At 48.3% G+C, this 14,833-nt stretch overlaps 1 protein-coding gene across 1 annotated transcript in view; it reads right to left on the reverse strand.

The window, feature by feature from the left end:
* The window catches only part of SEZ6L (seizure related 6 homolog like), a gene marked incomplete at its 5' end in the record, with an annotated part of 213,848 nt that overhangs the window by 67,531 nt on the left and 131,484 nt on the right, over positions 1-14,833 (reverse strand). The window contains 5 exons of the mRNA XM_079943052.1: positions 1,404-1,569; positions 5,128-5,313; positions 7,229-7,421; positions 9,420-9,553; positions 10,377-11,147. Of these exons, the coding sequence (XP_079799178.1) occupies positions 1,404-1,569; positions 5,128-5,313; positions 7,229-7,421; positions 9,420-9,553; positions 10,377-11,147 (1,450 nt within the window). The remainder of the gene's footprint in view (positions 1-1,403; positions 1,570-5,127; positions 5,314-7,228; positions 7,422-9,419; positions 9,554-10,376; positions 11,148-14,833) is intronic.

Below are 14,833 nucleotides of genomic sequence, written 5' to 3' on the forward strand. Positions count from 1 at the left end.
CAGTTGTGGCTCGCGGGCTCTAGAGCGCAGGCTCAGCAGTTGGGGTGCACGTGCTTAGTTGCTCTGTGGCATGTGGGATCTTCCCGGACCAGGGCTCGACCCCATGTCCCCTGCACTGGCAGGCGGATTCTTAGCCACTGTGCCACCAGGGAAGCCCCACACCTTGTACTTTAAAGTAGTGATTTATTGATATGGAGTTGTTCAGGATAAAGCTGGATGACTTGGAAGGAAGTAGCCTCCAGAGTTGGGTAACTTATTCAGTTTTCTGGTATTTTCTCTCAGAATCCTTTCCTAGAGGTTAATGGTCTAGATTTGAAGCTTCAAAGAAGCCAGGACACTATATAATTCTAAGATCAACATCGGACAATTCCAGAATTCTAAGGTGCCGACACTCTGTCGGTGCCCTACCCACATCCCCATAGCACTCTTTCCTTACCCATTTTCGGCTGGCTTCCAGAGTCTCTGAGAATCAGCCAGCTCCAAGGGTGGCAGGCAGTGTTGGGGAGTCAGTGTGTCCAGGAGCACGCCTCCTCCAACATGGATGGTGGGGGTGGATAAATACCCAGCTCCCTCACCCTCCGATAGGAACGCTCTGAGCCCTGCTCAACGCAGCTTCCTGGAGGCCCGCAGTAGATAGAGACCCAGTTGTCTCTGCAGTCACCTGCCTACTAATACATACTGTATCTACTCCCTTTCCTTCTCTGCTCATTTTCCTGGTGCTAAGATCAGCTCCCAAACAAACCACTTTCTCTCACATCTTTGTCACTCTGTCTGTTTCTAAGGAAACTCAACCTAAGACAGCAAGTCTAAGCAGCTAAGACCCTAATTTTCTAGAACATTCCAGAATATTCTAGAATAAGTTCTCAGAGTTTTCAGATTCTGGATTCTGTGCATATAACTTAGCATCTACAGACATACTCTTGCTTAGATGTTGTCTTGTATCTTCTCTAGTTCCTTCTTGTACGTAAGTCTGGTTTTTCCATCTCAACTGCCAGGAACCAATGTTTCCTACTTCTCTCCTGTTCTCCATGGAGGCTAATACATGATTGGGCACAGAGCCGATGCTCAGTAAACACTCCCTCCTTGTTCAACTGCAAAAAGGGATGCGCAGGAGAAGTGACGGGGCAGTTCGAGGTCGGGGAACTGGATTCCCTTCTTGTCTCTCCCCCTACCCTGTTGTGTGACTAGGGTAAGTCCCTTCCCCTCTGTATGTCCTAGTTTCCTTATGTGTAAAAGGAAGAGATCAAAGATGATGGTCTCTAATATCCTTGCCACCCTCCCCAGCTCTTCCTTTCTTGACGTCCATGAGGCAGCATTTTAGTCCTTTCAAGACTCCAAATCCCAAGCCACGTTCTAACACTCTGGGAAGGAATGAGGCTGGCTGGGGACCCTCAGAGTTTTACCTGTCCTTCTCATGCAGTGACAGCTTCTCAAAGTGCAGATGCAGCTTCTGGCCCTCTGGAGCTTCAATTGTCCACACACAGAACTGGCTCCCATTGGTATTTCCAGAGTGACTTGGGGACAGGACGCGGCCGATGGTGGCGTTGTGCACCGCCCCTCCACAAGGGGCTGGGGTCAGAGAGTAGGGGTGGGTGGGCAGTGAGAAGATTGCAGAGAGAGACAGAGAGAGAGAGGAAGTGAGGGTTTCATCCTTCCCCACTCCCCACCCCTTCATGGGAGGAAATAGGCTGGGGAAGAGAGAAACCATGGGAAAAGTCCCATCCTCCTGAGACAGGTTCATCTTGTTTGACAGGTGGTCTAATTCCATGATTAGAACCATTGCCATGTGCGTTCCATGGTGGGGAATGAATGGCTGTGATTTAAGGATTCTTCCATGTGCTGGCTGTGCCCTGATTCCTAATTACAAAATGGTAATTAAGAAGGACATAAATAGGCAGTTCTCAAAAGAAGAAATATACTTTTATTACTCAGTAAGCACTAAAAAAATACAGCCTCACTGGTAATAAAAGAAATGCAAATCTAAACTATATTCTATCTTTATCCACCTAATTGGTCAAGATAAAAAGCAGCAATAAACTGGAAAGCTATCTCCAGTGATGGGAAATGGTCACTCTCATTCAGGAGTGGTTAGATTGCAAGTTGCTGTGGCCTTTCAGGAGGGCAATCTGATGAAAACTCTGGAAAATATGTTCAAACACTCTGACCTAGTAATTAAGGTTCTGGGAATTTACCTTAAGAAAAGATTTAGAGAGTTTCACAAAAATGTATGAATGAGGATGTTCACTGCCAGATTGCCTCTAAGAGCAAAAAACAGAAGGAACATGAATGTCCGTGTACAGATGCTTGGTGAAATAAATGCGTGTCATTCATATAGTTTTGAAGAACCATGTTCTCAAAGAACTTGAGAATATAGGACAATATTCACTGTATTTTACGTGGGAAAAAAGAAGCTAGAAAATGGTCCGCTATATCTATTTCAATGAGCTATATGCAAGGATCAGCTGAGACCAGGAATGTAAAAGTGATTTGCTACAGTCTTCAACACTTTCTTGGAATTTTTTTTTTTTTACCAGAGCCATGTATTACTTTTATCATAAAAATTTAATAAATATTAAAAAGTGATTTGTGAACTAGAAAGAGTTATACAAATGTGGGGAGGTAGACTTATTTTTAGGATATTTGGTTTTCATTAAATGTTTGCTGAATGACTGCATGACTAATAAGGACGTGCACTGATGAGAAAGGCAGATAGCTCCCTTCTCTGCTCTGGACTCTGCTGTGACCTACAGCAAAGACACTACCAAGAGGTGTTGTACCGTAGTTCTTTCAGGACCACGGACAGAGCACTGGGACGCAGGCTCTCCAGCTACCTCTCCTGAATCCCCATCCAAAAGTGAAGGTTCAAATCTGGCCAGCGCCACTTATCTGCTGTGGATCTAGGACGAGCCACTGAAGATCTCTGAACCTCTAGGTCACTGTAAAATGTTAATACTAATTCCACCCTCTTTATGGGACTGTGCTGGTTAAGTCAATGCAACACTGCATGTAGAGGGCTTGGCACTGTCCCTGGCACAGAGTAGGTGCTCAAAGTGTAGCCAGCATGACTGCCCCATAGCTCAGGAGCCAAGGAGATGGATACTGTCCCTGGTGGGGGGCGTCGGCCATCTGTCCTCCCCGAGCTGCCACTCATTTGCGGCCTCTCTGCTCCCATTCCTTGCCTTATTAAGCCGACTGATGACTGGTTTCAATTTGCCAGCCGCGGCTCCCCATCCGTCTTTCTTAGCACAAATTGAGGCTTAATTCCTCTCTGATTTCATACATAGATAAAAATTAACGTGAGGGAGGCATGGAGACCAACTTCCCTATGGTTTGAATTTTTTTTCTTTGTTAAAAAAAAAAAAGAAAAATTCTGAAGGGCCTTGGGGGAACGATACTGCAACAATTAAATCTGAGAATTTATCATCAGCTCTCATTTGCATTTTGAATTCTACTGACTATATGAATGCCTGGAGGGCAGGAGTGATGTTTTCTTATTCCCAGTATTCTCCTTGTACATGACTCATGGCCTGGCACAGAGAAGGTGCTCAGTTAATGTGGGCAGCCTACACTTTCCTGGCCACGGTCAGGACTTTTGAGAATCTAATAGAGATTTGCTCTCTTGATAACTGAGGATGGTCAAGGTTATGGCCACTGGGGCAGACAGAGTGTGGTACAGAGTGCTTCTCAATCTATAATGTGCACATGAACCACAAAAGGAGCATCTTAAATGTAGATTTGGATTCGCTTGGTTTTGTATGGGGCTTGGGATTGTGTATTTCTAATAAACTCACTGGTCTGCAGGTTGCACTTTGAACAGTGAAGGTGTAAGGAAAAGAGCTCAGGAGAGAAGGGTTCTGGACTCAGTTCAATTTCTATCTGGTGACTTTGAGGGAGAAACTTCACCTCCATGTAAAATGGGGATATTGTTCCCACCATGTAGGATTGCTGTGAGGATTTATCAGAGCCCTGGCATATGGACTGGGCTCAAAATATGGCAGCTGTCATATCCAAGGCACAAGCAACAAACAAAAATTACACAAATTAGACTTTGTCAAAATTAAGGGCACTATCAAGAAGTGAAAAGACAACCCACAGAGTGGGAGAAAATATTTTCAAATCATATATCTGGTAAGGGTCTAGTATCCAGAATATATAAAGAACTCCTACAACTCAAGAAAGAGACAAACAACCAAATTTTAAAAATGGGCAAAGGACTTGGGTAGACATTTCCCCTAGAAGATATACAAATGGCCAACAAGCGTATGAAAAGATACTAATGTCATTAGCCATTAGGAAAATGCAAATCAAAATCACAGTAAGATACCTTCACACCCACATTATTATATGGCTATAATAATAAAAAGAAGACATCGAAAATAAGTGCTGGTGAGGATGTGGAGAAACTGGTACTTTCATACATGGCTGGTGGGAAAGTAAAACGGTGCAGCCGTTGTGGAAAACAGTTTGACGGTTCCTTCAAAAGTTAAACGTGGTATTAGCATATAACTCAGCAATTCCACTTTGGGGTATATATACCCCAGAGAAATGAAAACATAAAAACCTGCATACAGACATTTATAGCAGCATTATTCCTAATACCCCCAAAGTGGAAACAATTCAAATGTCCACCAACGAATGAACAGATGAAATGTGGCCTATCCATATTATGGAATATTATTCAGTCATGAAAAGGAATGAAGTTCTGACAGACGTTACAACATGGATGGACCCTGAAAACACTATGCTAAGTGAAAGAAGCCGGATACAAAAGGTTACATATTGTACGATCCCATGTACGTGAAACGTCCAGAATAGGCAAATCTATAGAGGCAGAAAGCATACTGGTGGTTGCCAAGGGCTGGGGACAGGGAGAAATGGGGAGTGACTGCTACTGGGTCCAGGGTGTCCTTTTGGGGGTGATAAAGATAGCGGTGATGGTTGCACAATGTTGTGAATGTACTAAGTGTCACTAATGGTCAATTTTATCATATAACAAAACGTTAAACGGCAGCAGCCACCTGTATTCGGAGGAGTCCCTTCCCTAAGGTCAATGCTAATACCCTGGGGGCTGGCCCCTCCCCTCTTAAGAGGACCATCGTGTTTGGTCTGGCTGAGGCTGGCATGTACCTGAGCAGATGGGTTCCTGGCTGCTCCAGTGGGGCTTGGAGGCATTGATGCACGTCAGCGTCTTGGCACCCTGGAGCTCGTAACCCAGGTGGCAGTGGAAGTGGGCTACCCCACCTGAGTGCAGGTCCATCACCATGACATCCCCGTAGTCAGGCCGGCGGGGAAAATTGCAGCTCAGCATGAAGGCTGGGAAGAAATGCAGGGGCAGACAGTCATCTCTCAGAGGCAGAGACAAAGAACATGACCCACATCCTGGGAGTCAATTTTTGCTGAGGAGCAAAGATGAGGCCCCTGAGGCCCCTGGCGTGCTGGAGGAGGGTATTCTCGTGACTCGAGTTGATCACGTGGCGCTGAGACTGCCAGATGAGCGCTTTTTTCTAGGCTCAAAGCTCCCCACCCTGCCTAAGCAGAGACAGCAGGTTTGGGGCGACAAATGTGTTCCCATCTCTCCCTGGAGACAACGGCCTTCTGCTTGAGCACAGGAGGGACAGGATCACCCAGGTAGGTTAGTCTCACCTGCACGAACAGCTTAGGTGTCTGATAAAAATGCAGGCTCTTGGACCAGAGTTAGAATAACCAGTTCTTCAGGAAATGCCCAAGATATGAAAGCTTGGAAACAACCGTCCTGGGAGGTAAGGACTTGGGCTCTGAGGGTGATGAATGTGAGTTTACATTCTCTTACTCCATCACTCAGAAACCGTGTGACCTTGAGAAACTGACACAGTGCCCTGAACTTCACTCTCCTCTCTGTGATCGTCCCTGTTTCACAGGTGGCGGTAAGGATTACATGTGAAATGCCAAAGAAGAGCCTCCTTAGCCCAATGTCTGGTGCACAGAGCTCACGGGATGGGGTGGCAGAAGGGTGTACGTGACCACGTTGAGCTCCTTGAGTTTCATTTTCATAAGAGGGTGCTGAACCCGTCCTAGCTCCACCACTAGACTATGGTCTGACCTCTCCTGCAGCCTAGGATATGTGCATTCCCAGTTCCCATGAGGAGGACTAAATTCAAGCTCATGGCTCAATGAGCTATTTTTTTTCCATTTTTTAATTAACAAAGACAACAGACGGTAGTCTGCATATTGAGAAGGTGTGAGGAAACGGACACTCCTGTATACAGTCACCCATCTGTTTCAGAAACATCCAAGGGGAAATTTTTAAATGAATTGTTTTTCCAGACATTTAGTCAATGTGACGTAAATGTGGATGGCTTTTGACCTCCCAAGGTGTGGCTAAGGGCTCCCCTTCCCCATCTTATACTTGGCAAGTATCCAGGGGGAGCTCCTAGTAAGGGAAGTAACCGGAGATCTTGGGAAACGCCCAGGAGGTGGGGAAAATGGGATGACATTGAAATGAGAGAGAGAAGGAAGAGAGAATGGGGGTGGGAATGAAGAGAGGGAGGGGAGGAAAGAAAGATATGAAGGAAGCAAGAAAAGAGGGAGGAGAAGAGAGGAGAAAGGTGAACAGAAAACAAAAGAGAGGAGACTAGAAACAGACAAAAAAGGAAAGAAAGAAACAGTGGAGAAGAAGAAAAAAGAGAGAAGGACTCCAGTAGCAAAGGCTGTTTCCCAGCAACCCATGGACTCTCATGGGATTTGTGTGTCAGATTCAGGAGACATGAACTTGAACGGGAAAAGGGGGCTTGCTCATCCTTCATTAACCTTTCACTTAACAATGGTATTTCCTTCAATCACAAATGTAGGCAACAATGTGTAACATAGTCACAGAACATGTGACTTTGTCACCAAGAGAAATCATAGATATTTTCATATCAAAATGAGTATCTTGACATATTTCTTATGCTCCTTTGAAATTACAGTAATTATCAGAGCCACTGGGAAATATTATTTAATGTGTTAATCAAGAAGCACAGAGGTTATGATGTCATAGATGAAAACAATATTTTGACAACTGCTATTAAATACGAATGGCTTCCTTTTGAATTGTACATATTTTATGCTCTTAAAAACACAAATCTAAGAAGGGGTTCACAGTGTTACCAAACTGCCAGAGGGGGTCCCTGGCACAAAAAGGGTGAGAATCCTTGGCTCCGGAGAGAAAGGGAGACAAAAGTGACATCTCAACAGCCCCAGCCTGTCTTACCCTGGTAGTGCAGCTGGAAGGTCCCAAGGCCATCGTCCTGGAAGGTCCGGAAGTAGACGGAGATGGTGTTGGTGGGGCTTCGGATCACCTGCCCCTCTACCAGGAGGGTGTGGTTGGCCAGAATGGTCAGGGAGGGGCCGTCCACCCCACGGATGGAAAGCAGCTCCCCCTCGGACAGGTTCACACTCTTCACCTGGAGACAGGTAGGGGTAGACAGAATCTGAGTCGTGTTTGGGACAGGGCATCTGTTAGCCCCCTTATCTGAGTCCCATGAAAGGGGCTTCTGGATGCTGGCAGCCGAGACAGAGTCTTCTGGAGCTGGCAGGTGGGGGCAGGGGTTTGATCAGCTTGTGCCTGAGGTCCCATCTCCAGGGAGACAGAAGGCATTTCACCAGAAGGTAAGCTCCAGGGAGGCAGGAAACTTTCCGTGCTGCTCAGGGTCCCCAGGGCCTAAAATCGTGCCTGGCACGTAGTACGTGCTCAATAATCTTTATGGACTGACTGAATACATTCTTGCCCTTCTGCATAAACTGGTGAGGGGGTGGGGGGCCTCATCTCTAGGGCTTTCTCAGGCCCACTTTCTTATCCTCCTCAATGGTGGCTTCAGTGGCAGAGGCTCCTCAAAGCTCCATGTACTTGGTTTGCCTAGTCCACTTTCCAGGCTTGGGAGAGAAAGAAGGGAGATACCTTACTCGCAGACAAGGATGCTGAACAAATGGAGCGGGGGTGGGGTGGGGACCTTAGTCAGTCCCCAGTTCCCAATATGAGTATTTCTGCTTCTCTTAGTGGGGCCTGGGACCCCAGACCCTTGTCTCTTGTGTAAGCAAGGCAGGCATTACTGACAAGCCTTTCCTCTTTCAGGCCATACACCTTACTCTCTTTTCTCTTTGATGAATGCCTACTCATTCGTCAAAGCCCCACTAAAATTACCCTTCTCCGTGAAACCTTCCCTAACTGCCGAGGAGCTTGCCTGTCTCTCCACTGTGATTCCGCAACATCCACTATGAACATCTACTACAGACCATTGGGAGAAGCATCCCAATGTCTTCCACGTGTGTCTATCTCAATCACGAAACAGCAGACTCCTTTAGGGCGGGCACTGCAGCAGTTTTACACATCACCCTGCCCCCCACTGCTGTGACTGGTACAGAGCAGGTGCTAATGAAGGAATTCTACGGTGCCTGATGAAAAGCTCCGTACAGTATTAGACAGAGTGGGTCTGTTCAAGTGGAGGAAGTGCTCATGAAGTGCCAGCATCAGCTGGACTGCAACTTTTCTCCAGGTTAAGTCCATGAACGTTTACGAAGTACCTACCACGTGCCGCGTGCTGTGCTAAGCTCTGGACACGAGTTCTGCCAAGAGGCTTACCTTTCATCCTCCCTATACAATCAGAAAACCTTCCTAAAGTAAAGTTCTGCTTATGTCATACAGCTGACTCTGCTTAAAATCTTCTGGTGGCTTTCTGGCTTCACTTCCACCCATTCTTCTGTGGGACAGTGAACTGGACAGTTCACCACTTCCTGGCATGTCATCTTACTTCATACCAAAAAGTGCTTCTAAAGATGGGGAGGTCGGTTGGGGATGGCCTGGAACTAGGGTGGGGATAATTGGTAACATGCATTGAGTGCCCGCTGTCTCTCCCTTAGGCTCTGGATGAATGCCCTCTGTGCACTGTCATATTTATTCCTCCCTGAAACTCTGTAAAGCAGCAACATTTTCATCTGTTTTACTGATGGGGAAACTGAGGCTCAGAGAGCTGGAGTCCCTTACCCAAAGTCATATAGCATTAACTGGTAGAGCCGCGACTTAAAACCCAGATGTTTGAGCACTATGCTATCCTGCTTTTCCATTCTTAGTTTGCAGCCAAAAGTTTATGAATCAAATGAGCCACATGGGGCTTCCATGACTATGTGTGTGTTTGATAAGCAGGATATCAAAGGACTTCCCTTTTGGGTGTAATGATTCACAACTTATCAACACATCCCCTTCCCTCCATGTGTGCCAAACTATTTCAGCTGTGCCCTGAGTTAGGAACTCCTATTCATCCACCAAAGCCCAGCTTAAATTGCCCCATTAGGGCAAAGCCAGAACCAAACTGGTTAGGATGATAAAAACAAGCCTGACTCAGACAATCCTTCAGAGACCTCCTGCTGGAAGAGGCAGCCACTGCAGGGCACCTTTATGGGGTTACCTGGAGCTCCACCCCATAGCCAGTGTAGACCGTCACGTTGTACGTGCACTCCAGGAAGTTGTTGAGGGGCAGCGGTGGGTAATCACTGGAGTCGATGTACCCTTCAGGATCGGAGAAACTCACACTGCAGAGAGCTGGAGGAAAGCACTGTCATTAGGACACGGAGAACAGCTCAGATGTCATCTCTCAGATGGGCTGCGGGCTGGAACAGAGCCTCTGGGGACACCTGTGTTCTCCTGTCCCCACTCCTCCCACTGCTGTTCATTCTCCTTCAGCTCCAGAATCAACATGATAATCAAATAGCAGCATCTGACACAGAATGATAACTTACTACATGCTGCTAGGCACCTCATCGGTCTACAGGGGTGACCCTATTCATCCTCGAAGGGACTGATATTTCATTCTCATCTCAGAGATTAAGTAAAGCAAAGCTCAGGGAGGGTGCGCATCTGGGCCAAGCTCACATAGCAAACAGGAGTCAAACCTAGAGCTCATACTCTTTCCTGAGCGGCCACACTGCATTTGTCCAAAATCAATGTATGATTGACAGCTGATGTCTCTCCTCTGTGTTTGAAGATGGAAAAAAAGGTAGAAGAAAGACTGGAACACAGACGTGCATTTTATCAAGTTCAAGTAACGGTAAAAGCAAAAGCACCTTGAAAGGCCGGGGCCTTCTAGGCAGACAAAAGGATTCTGTTCCAAGATGAAAGGCTTTGAATCCTGCTGTTTAGCTGTGTGGCATTGGGCAGGGCACCCGATGTCTTACGGTCTCAGGGATCTCATCTCTAAAATAGGGATGTTAATTCTGGGCCACAGGGTCAAGCTCATAACTAGGGCTCCACAGATGGTAACCAATGGTGGGACGTGTACCTCCCCGGCCCCCCTCTCCCATGCCCTGCACACAGCAGGTGCCTCACCGCAGTTCTGGGAGGGCTGGAGGGGTTGGGGGCTACACACCTGGGGCCTGCTCGGTGGTGATAACCGTGGTGGTAATGATGGTGGACGTCGTGGTCTCCTGGCTTTCCTCCGAGGCCGACCCGGTCAGCTCGTTCTCACATTTGTCCATCAGGGTCATGGGGCTGGCATCCCCTGGGGGAGCCTCGTGGGCCTCCTCAGGCACGGCGGGCGCCCCGGGGTCGGGGCTCTGGGGGAGCGTGTGGGCCACCAGCGGCTGCGAGGTGAAGGGGGCGATCTGTAGGGGCGCGGGCGTCGTGGGGACTGCACCTTCCTTCTGCTCCAGCCAGAGGGGCTCCTCCGATGACAGCAACAGTGGGTGGGTCTCCTCCCCTGCGGAGGCCACGGGGTCCTGGTCCCCAGGTGGGCGGAGCTTCTCCGTGGCAGAGGAGAGGAGGACCAGGTCCGAGGATGCTGGCTGGGACGCCGCCCTCTGCACAGCTGCTGCGGTGGTGGCTTTCGGCCTCAGCTGCCTCCTGGTCAAGTTCACCTGCTTGAGCGAAGGCGGCTTCTTCGTCGGGGGGAAGGCATGCCCGGTGCCGGGTTCCTCCGGAAGCGGAAGCAGCATGGACGCGGCCGCGGAGTCTTGAGGTGCGGAGGGGACCATCCCTTCCAACTCTGGCTTGTGAAGCTCGTCCCCTGACTGCGCTGGATTCAGAGGGGCCGTGGTCACTCTCTCTTTGGGGGTCTCGTGGCTCAGACTGCTGCTCCCCAGGGCTTCCAAGGGCAGAAAGTAAGTACCTGAAGGGCCAGCATCTCCCTCCAGTGGCGCATCTTGGAAAGAGAATGGACACCAGTTAGCTTGGGGCCAGGGGCTTTAGGTCCTCAACTGGCAAGACTCTGAGGGTGGCCCCCCTGAGGTGGTACCCAAGTCTTGCTAGGATGCTGGTACAGCCCAATCAACCAATGTGGAGCTGCCTCCTTTCATTTCTTCCTTCTTCCCTTCCTTTCTTACTTCCTTTTCCCAACCAGGGAGACTGGGGTTGATCATGGCCAGCCTGAGGTAAGCATTAGAGGTACAGAAACCAAGGGCACAAGAATTTCACAGCCCAGTTACATATGCCCTGGGAGGGGGAATAAGAAAGTAGAAATAATCATATTTGATGTGATAAACGCTTAGAAAGAGAAAAGCTTTGTGTGCTAAGAGGACAGGCCCCTAACCCAGTCTGTGGGGCAGGACCACCATGTACAGCTGGGCAGGTTGCTCACTGCACAAGGCTATCCCACTAAGAGGATGAGTGGGGCTGTAACCAACCCACAGTCTCTTCTCTAAGCTGTGTGCCCTGACTCAGGGCTATATTATCCTGGGATTGGGGGAGTTTGATTTTTTTTTTGTTTTAACTAAATAATGTACAAGTGACCTTGTGGGAAACTCACAAAGATTTGAGGATCCAGAATCGTTAGGCAGGTTTAGAACAGAGGGGTGTGGGAAGACCCGAGGCCTGGCTGAGGTGAGCGCAAAAGAGGAATGAAAGAGAACAGGGGACAGAGGTGGAGGGTGATTAAAGAGAGAGCTGGTGAGGTAGGGAGGTGGGGGCCAGTCTCTGGTGGGCCTTGTATGTCCTGCTGACTCCTTGTGATTTATTTTTGTCTTGAAAGGAAAACCACCTAATAATTTTAAATAAGGGCTGGCCCAGGCTACTGTTTAGCAGAATCATGCCTGAAAACAGCTGCATCTACTTATTTGAGACCCAGTTCTGCCAACTGCAAGCTGGCAAATGGCTCTACCTCTCTGAGCCTCAGTTTCCTCAGCTGTAAAATGGGGCTATGGTCCCCTATTTCATAGGGTTTTCATCGTTCAAGAGGTTGATTATGGAAAGCATACGTACATGTATGCACATGTGGGTCCCTCACCCACAGAGTGCCTGGTGTGTATCCGCTGCTGTATCCGTCATTGTTTTTTATACTCTTGTCATTGTAATCGTGCCCTCAGCAGGGGGCTGGAGCAGTCAGAATGTTACTGATGATGATCTTGAGATAGAGAGGAATTATGTCCTGGGGACAAAGGACTGATAGCTGTCCTTGTCAATTTTCCGCAGAAAAAGACACTCACTCAGCCACAGTCTCAGGTCCCTTCAGCACTGTCATTTAAATTTATTTCCATAGCCGTCACAGAGTCAGCACCGGCAGTGGCTTCATCTATCTAGACTGCAACAATGTGCAACTGGCATCAACAAATATTCCTGTCGTGTAACACTGATTACCAAGCCCGTGTACATTCCAGGCCGAAGATGGCCCTGGGGCCAGATCCGACCTGAGGACAGATCCAGGTCATTCAGGTGCCAGGCAGGTTTCCTGGTCCAAGGTGGGAAGCGCTGAGGCTTTGGGGTTAGACCTGGGTTCAAATCCTGCCTTTGACAGTTACTAGCTGCGTGAACCTGGGCAAGTCCATTAAGCCTCTTTTGTGTAGTAGAGACACTCCATCTACCTCATAGGATCAGCTCAGTTGTGGTCCTGCTTGAAAGCTGTGACTTTTATGCTCACGGTCACTTTTATCAAATGATTGGTATTGACCATCTTTGTAGACTGTCAAGTGAGAAGGTGATAAGACAAGAACAATCGCGGATGAGGGTTCAGGACACCTGGCTCCCAAGACCCAGCTGTGGTTTGATGCACAGAGCTTGGATGCAAGCAGGGGCTGGGGGACCCGGATAGTGGTCCTGTCTTGGCCACTACTCCCCATCATTACTGGGTGGGTTTCCTCTTCTGTGTGTCAAATGGGCAGCCAGACTAGATAAAATCTAAGGGTCCTTCCAGCTCTGTTGATTTTTGAAACAATCAGGTAACTGGCAATTATTCTTAGAGCTTGTTGGTAATCTTGCTAAAAAGGGCCAAGCGACAACCTCAGTCCTGACACTAGCTTGTGAGTTTTGTTGGGTCCTGTGGCTACATTCGTTTCAGCCAGTCTTTTCACAAAAATGCCCCCTTGATCACAAGGGGCTGGAGGAGAGAGAGGAAGTGGAAGAGGGAGTGAGAGATAGAAATACTTGGAAAACAAGTTGTGTCAAAGGTGATAAAAGATTACAAATGACATAAAGCACATCAACGTGCCTTGGCTATAGTAAGAGTGATATTTATAACATTTCGTTTCTGATGACTTTACCGAGTGCCGAATATGTGCAAAGGCGTGTGCTACACGCTTTGTATTCATTACCTCACCTAAATCTTTCTCACCCTTACTAATTAGAAATCATTATGCCTATTTTACGGATGGGCAAATGGAGGCTCTAGGATATTAAGTAACTTTCCAAGGTCATACCACAAAGCTGGGTTTCAAACCTTGGTTTTCCTGATGGCAAAGACCACGCTGCCAGCCTTCAAGAAATACGGAGTATTATCACCTGCAGCCTCTCCTCGGCTTGAATTGGCCTCTCCCCACAAAACCCCTCTCTCCTAAGCCCCTGGTCTGTTCGCGTTTCTGCTGGGTGGGCTACAGCGTCCTTCAACCCCCCCAGATAGCACCCCGCAACACCAACATGTTCCTGGTTAAAATACGAATTTTAACCGGACCGCATGGGTCTGGTCTCCTGTGGCAGACCCATCACATCTGGATCCCCTCCGAGCCCACGGAGATCCAGCAGAGCCAAGAAAAGCAGCAGGAAATACAACAAAGAGGACCCTGGAGTCAACTTCCTCCCCACCCCCAATCACTGCTCCACCTCCGGGGTCCCCAGGGAAAAACTGGTGCCAAGCTCAACAGCTAGAAAGCATTTTAGGAAGCGGATCCACTGGACCGCGTCAGCCCTTTCTCACTGAACACCTGACTCCCGAGAAGCGTCGCAACACGCACCATTCATCTCCCTGCCCCCGAGGCCTCTTCTTACTCTTCAGAGCTCACACACGCTGGGGTCTTGCTGGCTGGCTCCAAACTGAAGGCCACGTTAAAGACAGGTGAGTGTATTCTGTGATCTGCAAGGCATGCAGCCCGTGAGACCCGGCCTTTGCTCTCAGCTGGGACGCTGGCCAAATGAGTGCCATGTGAAACCACATCCCAGTGGGAATTAGCCAGAATTGGATTCCATGGCCTCAGAGGTCCAGAGACTTCACTTGCTCAAACAGGCCAGCTTTTCCTGGGGCCCCAGTGACCACCTGGTTAAATTAACTCCTCTTTCCCATAGCACTTAACTTTTTCAATCATCGTGGTCACGTCTGGCTGGTTCTCCCTTTATCGTGCGTGTTCAGTGCCCCACTGGAATGCTGTCAATCAACTGATGAGTGAAAGCACTGGGTGCTGACTCTCTTGGCTGGTTGACCCTCAGCATGAGAGAGTCAACACTCTAGGACATGGTCCCTGCATTCAAGAAGTTAGGAAGGCATAACAACAAGGTCCTACTGTATAACACAGTGAACTATATTCAAGATCCTGTGACAAACCGTAATGGAAAAGAATATGAAAAAGAATATATAGAGCTTCCCTGGTGGCGCAGTGGTTGAGAGTCTGCCTGCCGATGCAGGGGACA

This window comes from Stenella coeruleoalba, assembly GCF_951394435.1.
Source record: "Stenella coeruleoalba genome assembly, chromosome: 14".
Taxonomy (NCBI): Eukaryota; Metazoa; Chordata; class Mammalia; order Artiodactyla; family Delphinidae; genus Stenella; species Stenella coeruleoalba.